Genomic DNA, 21,435 nt, shown 5'->3' with positions numbered 1-21,435 from the left:
ATGTTGTAAGTAAAATGCTGAAATATTTCAGTGACTGCTCAAAGCCATAGCATCCTCTTAGCGGAACTTCTGGGTAGGAGGGGTCACAGCGCTCTCTTTCTGTTTGATCCAAGCCCATTGTACTGCTGCAGGGGTCTGCAACCTTCCCCATTAAAACCAGCCATTTCTGTCACTTTACGCTAAATACAATTCTTCTGGAGCCACACAGCACATTTAAGAGATTGCACATTAATCTACAATTAATTTGGCTGTTTTAGCAATTACTGTAATTTTTTAAGCAGTTTTAACATTTTGAGCTTATTTGATTTGAGTAGTTTGGTTCTTTTGGCCATTTTGACTTTTGGCCATTTTATTTTCATGTCATGTGAACCGTTTTAGCCATTTTAAACTGTTCAACTTGTTTTTGTTCCATTCTTGAATGTGTCAAAGTTTTTTTTTTGAGGCAGTTCTTCTTCTCACACCTTTTTTTTCTGTTGTTATTGTTGTTGTTTTTTTAGCAATTTGGAGTCTTTATTAACAGCAACTTTTAATCATTTTTACCAGTAGTCTTTTTGAAAATAAGCTAGGTATGCAAATATAATAATAATAATAATAATAACAATAATAATAATAATAACAATAATTATTATAGGATGAAAATTGTTCTAAATAGTGTTTACTTTTCAAAAAGCTTTAAAGAGCCATACAGGGGACTTAAATAGCCACATGTAGCTCTAGAGCGGCAGGCCCATATATGCCTTTTCAGTTGTCTCAAACACTGAAAATCTGAATCATTTGGCGATGTCTTAATTATTTGTTCAACATATTTCTTTTCTATAAAGTTATTGGAAACAAATACAAGTACCGCTTCAACTTCAATCTGTAAACAGAACTAATACATGTCAAATTAGAGACTATGACTAACTCCCTTAACAAAATGGGCATCATTTTTCTGCCTCATTTAAACTTCTGAAACATTTGAATTGGTGATCTTTCCCACTCATTAAAACCCTTTTCAAACAAGCCTCCTCATGAAAAGGACAAACTAAAAATAAAGAAGTCCATTTCTCCTTTTTGTCAACTTCCTCTGGTTTATCTATTCCTGCGTGTCAGTGAGCAGATGCTATTCCTCCTAACAGACCTGAAGCGATGGCTTCCACAAAGTGTCAGAGTGATTATGTTCAGTAAATAATTTCTTCTTCAAATTCACTCGCTACTGAAAATAAAGAGTCGCGTAGGAAAGTCAAGTTAAACATTACTTTTGTCTCTCTGACTGCTTTAACAATGTAGTGAAGTGTTGGACACCTCTGCATTCTGTGGGTTGGTCTGATGATTCAGTTCCCTTCAGCTGACATCACATCGGTTTGTGTGGGAAGATGCTCAATTATCTGTTCTAAACTTGACTTTACCTCTTATTAAAGTAAATGGATCGATCAAATGAGTGTTTCTGGTCTGTAGGTTGCTGCAATTCAGTGACATTTATAAGTTACTCCTTTGTAGTAGTGGAGTTGCGTACAAGTTCTTTTACTTTGTAAACTCTACTTCAAAGTAGAGGTGTTTTTTTTCAGAATGCCCTTTCTGTTTGGGAAAAAAAGAATAAAAGGGAAATAATTATGCAAAATAGCAAATACAATAAAGATATTTCCATTCTTTAAAAAAAAAACTATAGTTTATTATGAGTGTGACAGGTATGATAGTTGCAGGCTACTTATGAAGAGTAACCACTTCTTTCTATCTGAAAGCTTCTTTATGAGACATAATAATTGTAACAAACCTTTGTTTGTAACTCACCTTTTTAGCATCTTCAAATCCCAAAACTGCTGATTTGAAGCCCCATCACACCTCGTCTATATGTCAGTGTCTCAAAATGGAGATTGAGCACCTTGTATGGCAGCCACTGAAATCAATGTTTGTATTAATGTTGCCAACACTTTCAACAGCAAGCATTGCTAGTTGCTATGAGACAAACGAGCCCAGTGCAGCTTAACTTCCAATGTAACTATTTGAGTCATCTTGCATTATTTTTTTTAAGTTCAAGTGAAGCTTCTGACTCATTCTATTCATAGTTAAACCACAAACACTGTCGAGCAGTGAGCAGCCACAGTGGAGCCCTCAGAGCTGTGGGGGGGGGGGGGGGGGGGGGGGGGGGGGGTTGAGGGGGCCTGCACAGTGGAGGTGATGTGAGCAGTGACAAGTCGCAGCTTTCTCTTCCTCCCAACGGGCTATATAATGTTTGTTCTGTGATTTGAGCCACATTATTAGCATTCTTCTATAATTCCTCATAATCTACATGTTTTTTAGGAACAGAAAATAGAATGGCTGCAGCAATGTTGGTGTAAAATGGAGAACATGCATACAGCTCTGCTATAATGTGTATGCATTACTGAAGTGTAATGTTTATTTAGAGCAAGCACAGAAATTGTGGATACGGGCTAACATTAGTGTTGTGCAGACTGAGTTCACGATTAATGAGTGTATATCTCCCACGAAATGGTAACTGAAAGCTACAGTCGGCTCGGTGATCACAGCATCGCGAGCCAGAAGCACTTTGCATGTGTGACAAAGCTCATTTTAACATGGATACTGAAACTACACTAATTTTTACTCATTTACTTAGTATGTTACTTCCAGATATAATAGTTGTCAACAGTCCTGTCATGGCTGTATCAGTGGCTCAATCAGCCGACACCACCCAAGGTGGATGTGGACTGATCACTCAGGAAGTGAACATCTTCATCAGTCACTTCACTGGTGGTAAAAATTAATATTTTATTAGCACAACCCCACACTCAATGCAGCAAACCTCCTCCATCGTCACACATCCCACATCTTCTAAAATGTGCAGCCACATTTTGTGCTTCCCCACCCTGACCTATCTGAGGGACATACAATGAAACAAATGCCAAGGGTTGAACGACTTGGCTAACTTTTTGTGCATGTGCGCCCTTTCAAAGCATGCTGGTTGGCTGGACGGCCTGCCAAGTCACCCTGCCCCTCTCCTGCCATGCTAAGACGATCGAGAAAGGTCAGGAAAAGGTCAAGGATCAGCACACTGTGTCGCTGTGTCTGGCTTAGATTTCTAAGGGCAGGTTAGCAATGTTGCTGTGTGTGTGTGTGTGCGTGCGTGCGTGCGTGCGTGCGTGCGTGCGTGCGTGCGTGCGTGCGTGCGTGCGTGCGTGTTATCTTGAGTGATCACGTTTTTTTATTGGTCAAGTAATTTAAAACTAACTGGATCTGAATCCTATGTGAGATTTTGACATGCCGTTGCTTTAGAATTAGCTGTAGAGGTTGCAAGGATGTGCAGGAAGAAACAAATGCATGTGAGGACTGTCCACATCATGCTGAAGTTGAAATAAAATGTAGTGCTTTTTTTCTTTGTTTTCCCCTCATACCATTATGCAACTGTTACCGCAGTCACTCCTCTTCCACTCCCACTATACGTGCCCCTCTCCCAGTTCTCTCTGAAGCACTCTTTGCCCTTTCACTGGCTGCTCACCGTCATGCTACTCCAGCCCCAGTCTTGCTGAATGTCACAGGCCATCTCTGGTTGCGTCCTGTTCTTTTTATAGCCAGGCAGCTGAAATGTGAGGGGTCACAATGGGGGGATAAATACAAGGGCCAGTGGGCTGCAACAGTGTCGCAGACGAAGACAGGATCTTCTCCCTCCCTCTCTGTTCTCTCAGCACTCCTCCCAACCTCAAAGGTAAAAAAAAAAAAAAAAGTAGAAAACTCAAAGAATTAATTTAAACATATGTTTGTTTTTGCTGGATTTGTGTTCTGCCAACTGTACATGTTATTAATGTCTCATATTAAGTGCATGACCATGCTCAGATACTCAAGATAATGGCCGAGTATTTCACATAGCTTGGACCTGTGTGTGGTTTCTGATGGTCTAAATTCACACATGTATAGTTTGAGAAATCCCTATCACATGTAACCCAGAAACATTGTGTGATCGAGGGAAAAACTGAGTGATCTTATTGGTTTTTATAGGCCATTTGGTTTTCTGCAGTGCAAATCTTCATTGCAAACCATGCAGTTTTTCAATCTGCGCTGTTTAGGTTTACACTCCAGCCGACATGACCGTGGAGTTCAGCTGGTATTTGATGCATCGCAAACAGTTACCACATTCTGGAAGTTTCCACCAGTAGACTGAGCTTAATCGCTCATTTGAATAAGCTTGAGAAGCATGACTCTCCGGGAGTTGGACATGAAGCTGCACTATTCTCTTTTATGTAACACCTTTTATTGTGAGCTACAATGCTTTCAGATACTTGTGCAATGCAGTAATGCACTGTGTATATTTAGTCCAACCTATTGAAAGTGTGGAGGAGGAGCGAGGGCGAGGTGGCAGTGAATGAAAAGGTCAGGGATAAGAGGTTAGAAAATGGAATAGGTCACCCACATGCTTGTCAGGACGTTTCAAGGGTGGTCAGATATGCAGAGGGTAGGGTAGTTGAGTAGGGGGAGGTGCAATTTCTGACACTGGATCCCCTGTGCCACCATATAATGTGCCTGGGGAATAGTGTGTTACACCAGCAAGCAGACGCACTTATAGTTGCAACAACTGCAGTCACACATTCGAGACAGCTGGCTTGACTTTTTACCAGAGGACAGCAACAACACTACACAGCCAGAAGCTTTTATTTTTTTTCTTTACCACTTCCTACACACAAACAAGCACACGTACACATTCTATAGTGGGGCGACCGTGGCTCAGGTGGTTGAGTGGTCGTCTTCGGAGTGAGAGGTCCGAGGTTCGATCCCAGTCTACACCGGTCTATGTGTTGAAGTGTCCTTGGGCAAGACACTGAACCCTAAATTGCTCCCAGTGGTCAACTAGCACCTTGCATGGCAGCTCTGTCCCATTGGTGCGTGAATGGGTGAATGAGCTGATATGTAAAGCGCTTTGGGACTACCTCAGTGTGATTAGAAGGCGCTATATAAATCTAGACCATTTATAGTTTCTCGCACATTCTCCAGCAAAACCACACGCAGAGTCGAAACCTTCCCTCTGAGATATCTGATTTGTGTCTTGTCTGTTACAAACAAAATGTTCTCCTCCTTCTTTTATCCAGAGTCAGGATGCCTCACGCATACCCTTTCCTCACTCCTGAGCAGAAGAAGGAGCTCAGCGATATTGCTCAGAGGATTGTTGCCACCGGCAAGGGAATCCTCGCCGCTGATGAGTCCACTGGTAAATTAAAAAATAGGAATGAGAAGTCACTTAGAACTGACTGTTCTTCAGATAGGAAGCATGATGTATTAGAATATATCCCAGTTATCTACAAGCCACACCAAAAGTAAAACCAGGAACATGGCTTGTTGGTGACTTCAAATGAGCATTCATCTCATCTGAGCTAAAGATATTCTGCAAATACCTATTAGTTTACCGACCCATGCACTCCTCTCTGATCAAATGGAGCATCCTCTCATCTATCTAAAATTCTCATCACTTCCAGGAAGTGTGGCCAAGCGTTTCCAGAGCATCAATGCTGAGAACACTGAGGAGAACAGGAGGCTGTACCGCCAGCTTCTCTTCACCGCTGACGACCGCATCAACCCTTGCATCGGTGGCGTCATCCTCTTCCATGAGACCATGTACCAGAAGACTGACGATGGCAAGACCTTCCCACAGTTCCTCAAAGAGAGAGGCATGGTGGTGGGCATCAAGGTCGACAAAGGTGTTGTCCCCCTGGCTGGAACCAACGGCGAGACGACCACCCAGGGTAAGCGTTGGAAAACTTTAGACGCAAGACATTGTTAAATAGTAAAGACAGTTTTTAATCCCACGTTAACTTTGTCAAATCAAATGTACCTAATCGATCCTTGTTCTCCTCTCAGGTCTGGATGGACTGTATGAGCGTTGCGCCCAGTACAAGAAGGATGGTGCTGATTTTGCCAAGTGGCGTTGTGTTCTGAAGATCACTCCCACTACTCCTTCCCGCCTGGCCATCATTGAGAATGCCAACGTCCTGGCCCGCTATGCCAGCATCTGCCAGATGGTGAGACACAAGTACTGGGGATCCTGACAGGCTCTCCTTGAACTTTACAAGCTTCCAATGAGTTTGCAAAACCCTGTTGGCTTCAGTCGAATCAAATGACAGGGTTGTTAAATCCTTGCATGCAGCTGACATCCTGTGTGGGTTTTTGGTTTGGATAAAATAATAACTTATTTCTATTCTGGAACAAACAATGAAGTGTACATTATTTCTATTAAGTCTCTGTTTTTACCAAATGAGGTCCATGTTATGCTTGGCTTTCACAGTCTCATCCAATTAAACCTTTTGACTTCTCTTGCCTTCCTCAGCACGGCATCGTCCCCATTGTTGAGCCTGAGATTCTGCCCGACGGTGACCACGACCTGAAGCGCTGCCAGTACGTGACCGAGAAGGTCCTGGCTGCTGTCTACAAGGCCCTGTCTGACCACCACGTCTACCTGGAGGGCACCCTGCTCAAACCCAACATGGTCACTGCCGGACACTCCTGCTCACACAAGTACAGCAACCAGGAGATTGCAATGTCAACTGTTACCGCCCTGCGCCGCACTGTGCCCCCTGCAGTCCCTGGTAAGCCATTACTCATTCACATGAAATTCCTCTCGAGTTGAAACTGTTTCTCAGCTGTCGTGTTCCATCTCGTACAGGCATCACCTTCCTGTCTGGTGGCCAGAGTGAGGAGGAGGCCTCCGTCAACCTGAATGCCATGAACCAGTGCCCTCTGCACAGAGCCTGGGCCCTGACCTTCTCCTATGGCCGTGCCCTGCAGGCCTCTGCCCTGAAAGCTTGGGGTGGCAAGAAGGAGAATGGAAAGGCTTGCCAGGATGAGTTCATCAAGAGAGCTCTGGTATGTGGAACTAATAAATAAATACCACTCAAAATGACAAATTCTTCATTATTTACGTGAAAGAACCATCTGGATCATGTACAAAATACAATATACATATATATGTATAATAATATCTTCCTTTTTCCTCTTGTAGGCAAACAGCCAGGCCTGCCAGGGAAAGTATGCTTCCTCTGGAAGCAGCGCTGCTGGTGGAGATTCTCTGTTCGTGGCCAACCACGCTTATTAAACGTAAATACCCTTCTTCCACAATCACGACATCACAATGGAAAAGGGCAAGCCCTCCACTGCAGTAACAGTAACCTCAGCACCTGTCCAGCTTCTCGGTAGAAGATGGAGGAGAAGAAAGGCTGCAGCAAGAAGATCCTGAAAAATGTTCTGTCTCCATTCCCTCACCTTTTTGTTTTTAAACGCCTTTTTTTACAGGTGAAGATTTCCGCGCTCTTTTTACACAACCTTCACTTTTTTTCACTGGTGTATTTCCATCAAACACAGTACAAGAGTTCTACTGGCACCAAAGAATAAAGTATCCACCCCATAATGTTGCTTCACTTGTTTTGTTTTTTAAGAGCAAACAACAAACAATCCTTTATTTGTTACATTCATATAGTAGTATAGCATGTCTCTGTTGTTGAAAAGCTACTTCTCTGCCACCAAGTGAACAATTACAGGTTCATTTCTGTAGATCCATAGTTACAGTGTCAATCAATGTGATTAATGGAGCAGAAAACATATTCTTTGTCAGCTTAGAATATGAATAATTATTTGTGGAAAAATGCTTGATATGCAGTGCAAATATTCAGACTAAACTTTACTCTCATAGTTTCATCATGGTAGGAAGTTGCTAGATTCTTATTTTTGTAAACTCCTATGAATCTAAAATGTGTTGCATAAACACCTTCACCAAGATGACAACCAATGCCAGCTCTGTTGCAAACTTGGTTGAATTCCCAGAGTTGTCAGCACGACAAACAAAGGTGCTGTCCGGGTCGACACCATTGGACGTGAACGTCACAAAGCTAACGTTTGCCCCGGCCACTTGCTCAGTGATCCAAGCCTGGAACCGAGTCACTTGGGAAAATACTTCAGGGATGCCCCTCGCACAAGGTACTCCAAAACTGGCAATGCCAGCCTGGATCCAGGATGAGTTTTGTTTACATTGCAGCGGTCCACCAGAATCCCCCTGAAAAACATAGAACAACAGCATGTAGCAGTTAACTTGCACTGGAATGGCAGATCCTCACCGGAATCTCATCGTCACATCAGATAAAAGCATAAAATCTTGTTACGTGTTTTTAGTGTGCGATCAAATCGTAATGAGTTCTGCTATAACCTGACAGACTCCTTTGTTCTCTTGCCCCGCACAAATCATCTGGTCAGTGATCGTTGCCTCTTCAACTGGCATGTAAGTGCAGGCACACTCATTGTTTCCAATGACAGGGATCTGAACCTCTTGCAGTGGGGAGGAAGGTGGTAAAGGCACTGTGGAAGAGAAACTGAAATCAGTCTGGTGTCAGCAATTTCCAGAAGTGTGTAATCCTCTAAACACGCTGGGCGACAGTTGAAACTGAATATATATAAATAGGCAGAGCTTCATCAAACTTAGACTGGCTCGCATCATCAACACTGGCTTCTTTTTTACTTTTGGTGCTTCTGATCATACTGAATAAGGGAACATGAGAAAATTGTTTCTAGATTTTGAATTGTTTGAGCTGAATAACTACACCAGAGCATTTCCAAAGTGGCAGCTCTTGTGGTATCACAAGAGCACTTTCAGAGGTCTTACGGAGTTCATGCTTTGAGAGATCAGAGCTGTTTGTCCTATATTATGTCCTGATTTTTGCAGGTAGTCAAATCAGTGACACATATAGTGATCACTTGCTTGTGAATACCATAAAAGGACTGAGCCCTCATAGTAAGGCTTGTCTGCAGTTTCATAACCTTATTTTATTTTCCTCGCTGGAGTTTCTCAACCAAACCTGAATATGCAAACGGGCCCACATCTGCAGTGACGACCCCAATTGGGAAGCAACACTTTCAATGCAGATGTATTAAAAGCAGGAACGCTCGCAAGAGCTGAGAGACATTCTGATAAAAGCTCCAGATAAAAATGGATGAAGGGACATTGCTTCACCATCTTGGGCTGTCCTGCCCCAGCCGGTGGCCCAACAGGAAGTGGCGTTGTTGAATTGGCTGGAGCTACTTGCCAGGCAGGCAGGTCTGATGAAGTCAGTGAATTTGAGTGGGCTGCTGAGCATCATGAGAGCAATGTCGTTGTTAAAAAGTGTGTTGTTATAGTTAGGATGAATGATGATTCTGGTCAACGTTCTATTGACTTCATTAGCATTGGGGCCAGCCTGAGTGTCTCTTCCAAAGTAGAGTGTGTAGTCACCAGCATTTGGACTGTATTGAGAAGAGAAGAAGAGAAGAGTTATTTGCCAACAGGATTATTTGTATCAAAACATTTACTAGACATCAATACTCATGCAAAACAGTAGAATGATGGCAACCTGATTTCATGCTCAAGCAATAAAATAAAGACTGGATGTAAAATAACAATTTTCCCTCATCTCAATTGAAACCACTGCATTAGTCAGAAGTGTCCCAAGACCTCGAGACAGACAAGATTAATGTTATTGCGTTGCGCTCCAGAAAGAATGAGCCGTAGACAGGAATAAGAGCGATTTGTTGATACATATTGAGTAATTCTAAAATGCAGAAGTGCCACGGCACAGTTTAGGATTCAGAAAAAGTATCGGTCGAGTACAGGGTTCGTGGTCACAAAGGAAAGAGACGCTGTTGGCATGTACCATGTATAAAATGTAATTGAGTTGCCAGTTGCATTAGATTTCCAGTTGACGTGATACCTGAGTGTCGATGTTGATGATTACCAACAGTGGTAAATAATGGGTTGTGGTTTCAACATTAGTTGGTGATAGGGTGTCTCTCTGAGGCTGGAAGCCGAGTTAAAGATTATCAACGTGGCCCTGAGAATAGAGTTTTAGGTGTGGAGGCTTATCGCACATTTCCCTTCAGCAATAAAGAAGAAATAACAATTTGTTTCACTTCCTGCCTGTCTCAACTACTGATGCTTTTTAATGTAGACTTCTTGTAAGACTATACAGCCTGATATATAAAAGGTGGCAATAGTAATCACAGTCTTTACTGAAAGAGACGTGTTGGAACTTTAAAATTAAAAAAGACGAAAAAGACTTTGGTAAATGTAAAAATATTTCAAATTTGCACCTTGTGTTTCATTTTATTGAGACAATTTTTTTTTTTTTTTTAAGGCATCTTGGCCCTTTTCTCATGGAAGTGGTGGATGAATTTCATAGCCATACTATGCACATGTTTGCAGGTATAACATTTGTTATTGAAATATAATGTTTGTCAAAGAATACAGATGCTTAATCATCAGCAAAGATACAAATTCTAATTTAATTCGCATCATAGTTTTGAGTCAAGAATGTGATTATTTTCTGAATAAAATCAATCCTATTTAAAATATTCTTTTTTTTTATTTCAAATTTAGTCAGAATTGTCAAATTTGTCAAATTGGGAACAAAGTAAGAACAAGAAATCGATTTCAGGCTGATGAGAATTACTTACCGAAGAATGCAATGTGCAGCTGTCATCACCCATCCTTCGCTGATGATAGTCCCTCCACAAATATGAAACCCTAGATCAGTAACGTGGATGCTGACCTGCCAGGGCCAAGATCCAGCCGGGGCGTCTCCACCTCCCACCACGCGGTGGGAGTTTAGAGTAGCCACTCCACAGTCTGGGAAAGAGATTTACAGTGAAGTCTGACAATCGGGAAGGTTTTCCATTTATGTTCTGTAATTATTGTCAAAACAAACTCGGCAGCATTTTATAACTGTATAGATTGTTTTCTATATGTAGTCATGAGGTGTTTGTGTACTCACCCTGAGCATTTGACCCTGCAAAAACCAGAGAAAAACGTTATTATTGTTGCAGAACAACTCTGACACAAAGATTAGTTGGTATATGTAAGTTGCTGCCACAGGATGGTGCTAAAGTCAGAAGACCACTTTTTTTTTTCTTGCTATGATTGCGTTTTGCTCAAGATAAATATGTGATACTACCATATAGTATACAGTTGCTAAATTACATCATATTCACGCAAATAATTTCGGGTCACCTGACACTCAAATCAACTAACAAAACATGTGAATTTGTTTTTAATTCATCAGAAGCTCAACTGAAAATTAATTAATAAATAAATCAATCAATAATGTCCGGCTTCATGTTAACAATGTACATGTACAAATACAAAAAGTACATTTCAGAATAGAGTTGTACTGAAATACAGTGTACATCTATCCACATCACTAACATAAACTTAAATTAAAGTAAAGTCTCACCTGTCGTTGTGAGGCCTGCACTCAGCAACAACATCCATACACTCCAGGTCGTCATGCTGTTCAGTCACTAGTGTTCTGCCTCTTTACTCATCAGGTCTTATTCATATACCTTCTTTCCGCGTTGAACCACAGCCAAATGGTTTATAAGCAACATGAACACTCCCTGAACAAACCTGTTTCTCTCCATACCAGCTGTTACTCCAGACAATATGCAGTAAGATAGCTGCAACGCAACAATATGTTTGCACTTAATAACAGGCAAAAGCTGTTTTTTGTATGACCTTGTCCTATGGCCACGCCCTGCAGGCCTCTGCCCTGAAAGCTTGGGGTGGCAAGAAGGAGAATGGAAAGGCTTGCCAGGATGAGTTCATCAAGAGAGCTCTGGTATGTGGAACTAATAAATAAATACCACTCAAAATGACAAATTCTTCATTATTTACATGAAAGAACCATCTGGATCATGTACAAAATACAATATACATATAATAATATCTTCCTTTTTCCTCTTGTAGGCAAACAGCCAGGCCTGCCAGGGAAAGTATGCTTCCTCTGGAAGCAGCGCTGCTGGTGGAGATTCTCTGTTCGTGGCCAACCACGCTTATTAAACGTAAATACCCTTCTTCCACAATCACGACATCACAATGGGAAAGGGCAAGCCCTCCACTGCAGTAACAGTAACCTCAGCACCTGTCCAACTTCTCGGTAGAAGATGGAGGAGAAGAAAGGCTGCAGCAAGAAGATCCTGAAAAATGTTCTGTCTCCATTCCCTCACCTTTTTGTTTTTAAATGCCTTTTTTTACAGGTGAAGATTTCTGTGCTCTTTTTACACAACCTTCACTTTTTTTCCATTGGTGTATTTCCATCAAACACAGTACAAGAGTTGTACTGGCACCAAAGAATAAAGTATCCACCCCATAATGTTGCTTCACTTGCTTTGTTTTGTTGTTTTCTTTTGTTTTTTGGGGAAGGATTCAGTGTTACTTGTTGTACTGGACTTTAAAACTTCCCTATTTATTCTGTGTTATTTGTATATAAAATCAAATCCATTAAATTGGCCATCATAATACACAATCAAATCAAATAGATATTTTGTAAAATTAACAGATCCCAAAGAGGAAAACAGACTGGCAGCACACCATTGAACATCAGTGTCATATGAACTATTTGCTGTAAAAAATAATTCTGTATTTGACAACCAAGAAGCATTGGAACGTTTGAGATGAAACACATGCACTGTATGTGTTCAAGCACTTCTTAATTAATATATTTGTTTTACAATTTAAACAAGAAGGAAGTCCGTCTTTACTAAAGACACACAATAAAAGATAAGAGCAACACCTATCTCAACACTCAATCATGCTGCTATTCTTGTATGTATGCAGAACTAACTTTTAAGAATTACAAATACAGTTAACAAGTAAAGGCACTGGTTTGATAAAGGCTTGAATGACAACACTGAGGCATTGACGTTTAAATATGCATACAATTTATTTAAGATGTTTTTTTGGACACCAAATTTAAGAACAAACAATCCTTTATTTGTTACATTCATATAGTAGTATAGCATGTCTCTGTTGTTGAAAACTTACTTCTCTGCCACCAAGAGAACAATTACAGGTTCATTTCTGTAGATCCATAGTTACAGTATCAATCAATGTGATTAATGGAGCAGAAAACATATTCTTTGTCAGCTTAGAATATGAATAATATTTGTGAAAAAATGCTTGATATGCAGTGCAAATATTCAGACTAAACTGTACTCCACTGTCATAGTTTCATCATGGGAGGAAGTCGTTAGATTCTTTTTTTTTTTTAAACTCCTATGAATCTAAAATGTGTTGCACAAACACCTTCACCAAGATGACAACCAATGCCAGCTCTGTTGCAAACTTGGTTGAATTCCCAGAGTTGTAAGTACGACAAACAAAGGTGCTGTCCGGGTCGACGCCATTGGACGTGAACGTCACAAAGCTAACCTTTGCCTCGGCCACTTGCTCAGTGATCCAAGCCTGGAACTGAGACACTCGGGCAAAAACATCGGGGTAGCCCCTCGCACAAGGTACTACAAAACTGGAAATGCCAGACTGGATCCAGCGTGAGTTTTGTTTACATTGCAGCGGTCCACCAGAATCCCCCTGAAAAACATAGAACAGCATGTAGCAGTTAACATACACTGGAATGGCAGATCCTCACCGGAATCTCATCGTCACATCAGATAAAAACATAAAATCGTGTGAAGTGTTTTTAGTGTGCGATCAAATCGTAATGAGTTCTGCGATTACCATGCAGATTCCTTTGTTCTCTTGCCCCGCACAAATCATCTGCTTAGTGATCGTTGCCTCTTCAACTGGCATGTAAGTGCAGGCACACTCATTGTTTCCAATGACAGGGATCTGAACCTCTTGCAGTGGGGAGGAAAGTGGTAAATACTCTGTGAAAGAGAAGCTGAAATCAGTCTGGTGTCAGTAATTTCCAGAAGTGTGTAATCCTCTAAACACGCTGGGCGACAGTTGAAACTGAATATATATAAACAGGAAGAGCTTCATCAAACTTACACTGGCTCGCATTATCAATATGACTACTGGCTTCTTTTTTACTTTTGGTGCTTCTGATCATACTGAATAAGGGAACATGAGAAAATTGTTTCTAGATTTTGAATTGTTTGAGCTGAATAACTACACTAGAGCATTTCCAAAGTGGCAGCTCTTGTGGTATCACAAGAGCACTTTCAGAGGTCTTACGGAGTTCATGCTTTGAGAGATCAGAGCTGTTTGTCCTATATTATGTCCTGATTTTTGCAGGTCGTCAAATCAGTGACACATATAGTGAGCACTTGCTTGTGAATACCATAAAAGGACTGAGCCCTCATAGTAAGGCTTGTCTGCAGTTTCATAACCTTATTTTATTTTCCTCGCTGGAGTTTCTCAACCAAACCTGAATATGCAAACGGGCCCACATCTGCAGTGACGACCCCAATTGGGAAGCAACACTTTCAATGCAGATGTATTAAAAGCAGGAACGCTCGCAAGAGCTGAGAGACATTCTGATAAAAGCTCCAGATAACAATGGATGAAGGGATATTGCCTCACCATCGTGGGCTGTCCTGCCCCAGCCGGTGGCCCAACAGGAAGTGGCGTTGTTGAATTGGCTGGAGTTACTTGCCAGGCAGGCAGGTCTGATGAAGTCAGTGAATTTGAGTGGGCTGCTGAGCATCATGAGAGCAATGTCGTTGTTAAAAAGTGTGTCGTTATAGTTAGGATGAATGATGATTCTGGTCAACGTTCTACTGACTTCATTAGCATTGGGGCCAGCCTGAGTGTCTCTTCCAAAGTAGAGTGTGTAGTCACCAGCATTTGGACTGTATTGAGAAGAGAAGAAGAGAAGAGTTATTTGCCAACAGGATCATTTGTATTAAAACATTTACTCGACATCAATACTTATGCAAAACAGTAGAATGATGGCAACCTGATTTTGCACTCAAGCAATAAAATAAAGACTCTGGATGTAAAATAACAATTTTCCCTCATTTCAATTGAAACCACTGCAATAGTCAGAAGTGTCCCAAGACCTCGAGACAGATAAGATTGCGTTCCGCTCCAGAAAGAATGAGCCGTAGACAGGAATAAGAGCGATTTGTTGATACATATTGAGTAATTCTAAAATGCAGAAGTACCACGGCACAGTTTAGGATTCAGAAAAAGTATCGGTCGAGTACAGGGTTCGTGGTCACAAAGGAAAGAGTTGGCATGTACCATGTATGAAATGTAATTGAGTTGCCAGTTGCATTAGATTTCCAGTTGACGTGATACCTGAGTGTCGATGTTGATGATTACCAACAGTGGTAAATAATGGGTTGTGGTTTCAACATTAGTTGGTGATAGGGTGTCTCTCTGAGGCTGGAAGCCGAGTTAAAGATTATCAATGTGGCTCTGAGAATAGAGTTTTAGGTGTGGAGGCTTATCACACATTTCCCTTCAGCAATAAGGAAGAAATCATTTGTTTCACTTCCTGCCTGTCTCAACTACTGATACTTTTTAATGTAGACTTCTTGTAAGACTCTACAGCCTGGTATATAAAAGGTGGCAATAGTAATCACAGTCTTTACTGAAAGAGATGTGTTGGAACTTTAAAATTTAAAAATAAGACGAAAAAGACTTTGGTAAATGTAAAAATATTTTAAATTTGTACCTTGTGTTTAATTTTATTGATACAATTTTTTTTTTTTTTTTTAAGGCATCTTGGCCCTTTTCTCATGGAAGTGGTGGATGAGTTTCATAGCCATACTATGCACATGTTTGCAGGTATAACTTTTGTTATTGAAATATAATGTTTGTCAAAGAATACAAATACTTAATCATCAGCAAAGATACAAATTCTAATTTAATTCGCATCATAGTTTTGAATCAAGAATGTGATTATTTTCTAGATAAAATTAAACCTATTTAAAACATTCTTTTTTTAATTTCAAATTTAGTCAGAATTGTCAAATTTGTCAAATTGGGAACAAAGTAAGAACAAGAAATACATTTCAAGCTGATGAGAATTACTTACCGAGCAATGCAATGTGCAGCTGTCATCACCCATCGTTCGCTGATGATAGTCCCTCCACAAATATGAAACCCTAGATCAGTAACGTGGATGCTGACCTGCCATGGCCAAGATCCAGCCGGGGCGTCTCCACCTCCCACCACTCGGTGGGAGTTTAGAGTAGCCACTCCACAGTCTGGGAAAGAGATTTACAGTGAAGTCTGACAATCGGGAAGGTTTTCCATTTATGTCCTGTAATTATTGTCAAAACAAACTCGGCAGCATTTTATAACTGTATAGATTGTTTTCTATATGTAGTCATGAAGTGTTTGTGTACTCACCCTGAGCATTTGACCCTGCAAAAACCAGAGAAAAACATTATTATAGTCTGCAGAACAATTCTGACACAAAGATTAGTTGATAAATGTAAGTTGCTGCGGCAGGATGGTGCTAAAGTCAGAAGACCACTTTTTTTTAATTGCTTTTTACATCCCATGATTGCATTTTGCTCAAGGTAAATATATTATAGTACCGTATAGTGTACAGTGTCATAAATTGCTAAATTACATCATATTCACGCAAATAATTTTGGGTCACCTGACACTCAAATCAACTAACAAACCATGTAAATTTGTTTTTGTTCATGAGAAGCTCAACTGAAAAAAATGTTACATCAATCAATAATGTCCGGCTTCATGTTAACAATGTACATGTACAAACACCGAAAGTGAATTTCAGAATAGGGTTGTACTGAACTACAGTGTACATCTATCCACATCACTAACATAAACTTAAATTAAAGTAAAGTCTCACCTGTCGTTGTGAGGCCTGCACTCAGCAACAACATCCATACACTCCAGGTCGTCATGCTGTTCAGTCACTAGTGTTCTGCCTCTTTACTCATCAAGCCTTTTTTTATATACCCTCTTTCCTTATTGACCAAGAGCCAGACGATTTATCAGTAACATGAACACTCCCTGACCAAACCTTTTTCTCTCCATAGCAACTATCTTATTGGACAATATGCAGTAAAATGGCACTTAATTACCACCGGCCATGGAGACCACGCAAACCTTCTCAACTGGGTACATCAAATCAAATCAAACTTTATTTATAGAGCAATTTTCATGGAGAAAAACGTGCTTCGCGTACACGTACACGCACACACCCACACCCAACCACACACACATACGCATACCCACCTACACACACACCCACAGTGAACCACTCACACATACACATACCCACCTACACACACATGCACACACACACCCACACACCAACCCTAACTGCCCGTAACAGAGTATAAAAAGTGATACAAGAATGGCCGGGCACTGCTGATCCAGGAGAGAAAACACCAGCCTCGGGGGCCGTCCACACCCAGAGGAGCCACAGCCTACAGCTACGGGGGGCCCCGTCACAGGGACCACCCCCACCCAGCCGGTCAGTATCCCACACCACGGTCAGTGAACCGCAGGCTGAGCTCCACCACCAAGGTCAGAACGATCCCCAGGACGACGCCCCCCCGCAGGCAGACCAGACTCAACTCCTGATGAAGAGGGCCCGTAAAGAGACACTGGAGTAAAATAAATAGGAGCAAATAAAATGGATCAGTAAATGAAAATAAAAGATAAGAAAAATATAAAAAGGAAAAATAATCAGCCAATAAAAATAAGCAAATAAGAGCTTATAAAATTAATTCATAAATGAAATAAAGGACTAAGCTAAAACATTAACTACAATTAGAAAAAAACAATAAGCAAAATAGCCAACTAATTAAATGCTAAAGTGAAAAAGTGAGTTTTGAGCCTGTTTTTAAAAACACTGACAGTCTCTGCGGCCTGTCCACACACACACACGAAACAAGAAAGAAGCAAACACACACATTGTGTTTTCATGGCCATTGCTTTGCATGACATCCATTTTTCTGTTGTGCATAAAACACGTATTCTGTTGACCACGTCATAACTGCAATTTGTGTGACCCTGATCTTAACCGGAACACATTGACAGCAATACATGTAACTGTTTTCTTTCAATGGAACGAGGTGTGTGAATTTACTGCTAAATGTTGGGTCAAGCTGCTACGATGAATGTGATGGCGTAAAAATATGCGATGGTTGATAAAATGTGGTACAAATACTTCTAAATATTCTAGTCCTTTACAGAATTTGAAGCCACTGTTTGAAATCCAGACCAGGATACATTTCAGGAGCACCTTTGGTTTTGGACTTCTTCTGCCTCCATCGCTCTGCCACAGTCATAATTATTGCTGACATCATGCAGAAATGGAACTTTATGACAAATAGGAAAACATCTTCACAATAGTTGAGTGATATCCTTCTCTCCATCGGCTGGTGGGACGTCCGTCTCCTCCTGCCCTCACGAAGTCCACTCCATCTTTCCACCACATGAAAGAAACTGAGCTGTCAGATGAAGAATGAAGAGAAAACACTGCAGTGGATGAAAAGAGTCCCATGTGAGCACAGGTACCATTGACAAACAAACACATGGGACACATTCATCACTCTCTTTTGAAGGCTTTCAAGCAGTGAAGCGAGCAAGAGAAAGAAAAAACTGGCCAGGACCACACAGATACACACAGATGTGGTCGCAAATAAGAAACTTGTCCGAACTGACGATGATTAAAGTACAAAAGGTGAGACTGATTAAACAGGGAATGAAGTTTATTGAGAAGAGTTGAAACAGATAACGTTTTTTTTTCTCAAGACAAGGAGAACTCGGTGTGGCTAAACATTAACCACCGGAGAGAGCAATCATGGCTGACTGAAGATACAGAGAGTCTGTGAAAAGGAGAAACAGGGATCGTTCATTTCTTTGCAAAACCTAACGCCACATTAACTTTTTTCCCGACAGAGAAAAGAGTTGTCGTCCCGCCTGAGTGTTTGCCCACATAAGCACAGTGGGATTACTCTCTCCGTTTGTCCCCAGCAACACTGCACCAATGTAAAGTAGCCCCAAAAGCTTGGCCAGAGGCCCGGCTGAATTTTAAGTGACCAGTTTCTACGCCACTTGTGCGTCCCTGCACATCTCCCCTCCTTTCCCTCCGTCTTCCCTTCACACTCTGTAACTCTCCAGGCCTCGTTTATTTAGGAGGACGTCCACAGATCAAGGGCCTCCTTTCACTTCACTGAGGCCCTGAGACAATATTTCTTATTACCCAACTGGCGGGGACAAACCCACCCACTGTCACGTCATTGCTCTATATAAGACGGCCAAAGGACCTGATGATAAGAAGTCGGTCTCAAGACAAGCCCGGCCATGCAGTTTAAAGTCCTCATCTTTGTTGTCCTCCTTCCTCTCGTTAAACACGGTGAGTATTGCGCCGTCGCAGTCACAACAAGTGCCTTGGTGTGTCTCTGCCTAAAGTTAGAGGTGACTGGGTGTAAATGGGAGTTTCAGTCAACAGCAGGCAGGTGTGCATTTTTAAAAGCTCGGCGTTTAAGACTCTGAATCGTCAGGTTGTACTTGTATTGCAAATGTTCTGTGGGTTTGACTTTGTGACACTGCCCAACTGACTTTTATTGATTCCTGATAAACATCAGAAGGAATGAGCGCAGGGAGATATTATAAAACATGATGTGACAGTTTAGTAGGTTTTTATGTCGGTCATATTTTAGTAACTGGCTGCCGACCAATAAATGGGTCATCTTGATAGTACAATTGTAAATGCAACATTTGTGCAGTGATGAGGTTCTTAACTTGGTATTTAAGACAGGTTATGCTCAAACTTCATTTTGATATTATACAGAATGTTTAATAAATACACAATAGTGTAGATTATATTTTTATCATCCATGTTTGATCACTTTTTTCTTGCAAATGTATGATGAAGGTTTTGTCATTGATTGTTTTCAACTGACTCAATCAGCCTTAAAGCTACTTAAATGACAAAATGAAGGAGAACTGCTTCTCCAAATTAGTCTGATGTTTGAGATATTTGTACTTATTTGTACTTGTAAGGTCAGAACGTCAAAAGCTTGAGTCATGTCTTTTGACCCTCTATTCTCATGATTTCCTGTCAACGTGTGACGTCTGTGTCATTTATCACACTTCACAAAAGGGTCAACGTAAACACTTGAAGTTTTCCACTGCTCTGTGCTATTACCACCAACCAGTATTTATTGTACTAGTTACTAATTAAGCTGATTGTCTGGTCAGAACTGTTTGAAAGGCTTTTTTCCCCCTATTATTTACACTGATTCTGTTAGGTAAACGCGGATTAATGATTTACTTTTTGAGATGAAAAGAAGAATGTGAAGCAGATTACATGAATTTCTTCATATAGCACATGTATTAAAAAAAAAAAAAAAAAAAACTTCCATTAGCAATGGGAATGGTTTTGATTTCAATATATGTATAAGTATAATATCTAACTGTTATTGCAGCACATAGGTGACCAATTACATAAGACAAAATTGCAAAATTCACACACACAAAAAAAAGAGCAATTTTTTATTGCAATGATGTCTTGATGTGGGAATTCAAAAACACGATTAATGCTATGCACATTGAATTTTACACATCACAGAGAAACTCTGTAATGTGTAATGTAATGTGTCTGCCTCTCTCTGTTTGTCCTGTGATGTACTTACTGTCCACGTTACTCCCTGAAATATTCCCCACAGAGAGCTACTGTTGCACCCATGACTGCAATATCCTGGTTTACGTTTAATAAGAAGATAAAATATTGCTTATTATTATCCATGTATTGCTGCAAAGTGGTTTACTAGTTAACTTTTTCCCCTCTGGACTTTTTGCACAACAACTGTCTTTTTTTATAGCTGTTTTAGGTGATGAGCTCTTTCAAGATGACTTTTTGGTGCTTGCTGATTTCTCTCCACTATTCTTGGCACTGAAAGCAAGTGTCAACTAAATATCAATTAAAAAAATCATCTCTGCTTTTATGTTGTTGTTATTGTGGGGTTTATGCTGAGCCTGCTCAGAAATATGAGAAAACGTACAATGAAAAGTTTCACATATGTTCTCACAACAGCAAGATAGAGATCTTGGTAATACCGGATGTGGTTTCGATGTTCATCTTTCCGTTGTGAAACCACATAAAAGATTAAATGAGGATATCTAATTAGAGACATTGAGATGCCAAATAGTTGCAGGAGGCTTGAGAGCTGCTTGCTTTAAACTTCTGCTTTCAGTCCATCTGTGGACCACGAACAAGCGCTCTTCAAATTGTATTCTGCTTTTTTCTCATCTTTTTTTCCCCCTCTTTATTCTTCCAGTGTCTCCAAAAGAAATTCACGCAAGTCCAAATACAAATGCGACCCTTCCTTGCAATGTGACGCTACCCGATTCCGTAAACGTGTCTCTGATCGAAGTCCGATGGACAAGTAATGGCACCGACATCGCTTCATTTGGAAAAATGCCAACGCAGATAAAGAAAGGCTTCAGCTGGGACACCGACAATTTCACCAGTGGGGATTTTTCTCTAACCATCTTGAAAACTGCTCTTGATCTTCAGGGCCTATACGAATGCAGGGTCACCAACAATTCACAACTTGTGTACTCCAGTAATGTTACGTTTCGTATCTTTGGTACGTCATTATTTCACTCTTGTGATTTCATTTGCTTGTCAAGATAGCATCTCAGCTGAACTATTGCGTTTCCCATAATTTTCTCCCATTTGTCTAGCTGCCCCCATCCTCTCCTTCAACCAGCAG

The 21,435-nt window shown here is 40.8% G+C and overlaps 2 protein-coding genes across 2 annotated transcripts; one reads left to right on the top strand and one right to left on the bottom strand.

The window, feature by feature from the left end:
• Positions 1 to 3,569: 3,569 nt before the first annotated feature.
• On the top strand, positions 3,570 to 7,366 carry aldoab (aldolase a, fructose-bisphosphate, b). Its single transcript, XM_080517727.1, has 7 exons — positions 3,570 to 3,682; positions 5,058 to 5,176; positions 5,442 to 5,708; positions 5,824 to 5,984; positions 6,290 to 6,548; positions 6,626 to 6,825; positions 6,962 to 7,366. Exons 2-7 carry the CDS (start codon positions 5,065 to 5,067, stop codon positions 7,052 to 7,054), a joined length of 1,092 nt encoding a protein of 363 aa, XP_080373853.1. The 5' UTR covers positions 3,570 to 3,682; positions 5,058 to 5,064; the 3' UTR covers positions 7,055 to 7,366.
• A 101-nt stretch (positions 7,367 to 7,467) lies between these two features.
• On the bottom strand, positions 7,468 to 11,257 carry LOC308146082 (chymotrypsin-like protease CTRL-1). The gene is made up of 6 exons (XM_080517730.1): positions 11,211 to 11,257; positions 10,752 to 10,766; positions 10,435 to 10,606; positions 8,960 to 9,228; positions 8,159 to 8,307; positions 7,468 to 8,008 (listed from the first exon to the last, which is right to left on the bottom strand). Exons 1-6 carry the CDS (start codon positions 11,242 to 11,244, stop codon positions 7,694 to 7,696), a joined length of 954 nt encoding a protein of 317 aa, XP_080373856.1. The 5' UTR covers positions 11,245 to 11,257; the 3' UTR covers positions 7,468 to 7,693.
• Positions 11,258 to 21,435: the final 10,178 nt, after the last annotated feature.

This window comes from Blennius ocellaris, assembly GCF_963422515.1.
Source record: "Blennius ocellaris genome assembly, chromosome: 21".
Taxonomy (NCBI): domain Eukaryota; kingdom Metazoa; phylum Chordata; class Actinopteri; order Blenniiformes; family Blenniidae; genus Blennius; species Blennius ocellaris.
This window is presented reverse-complemented; position numbering and strand designations above follow the sequence as displayed.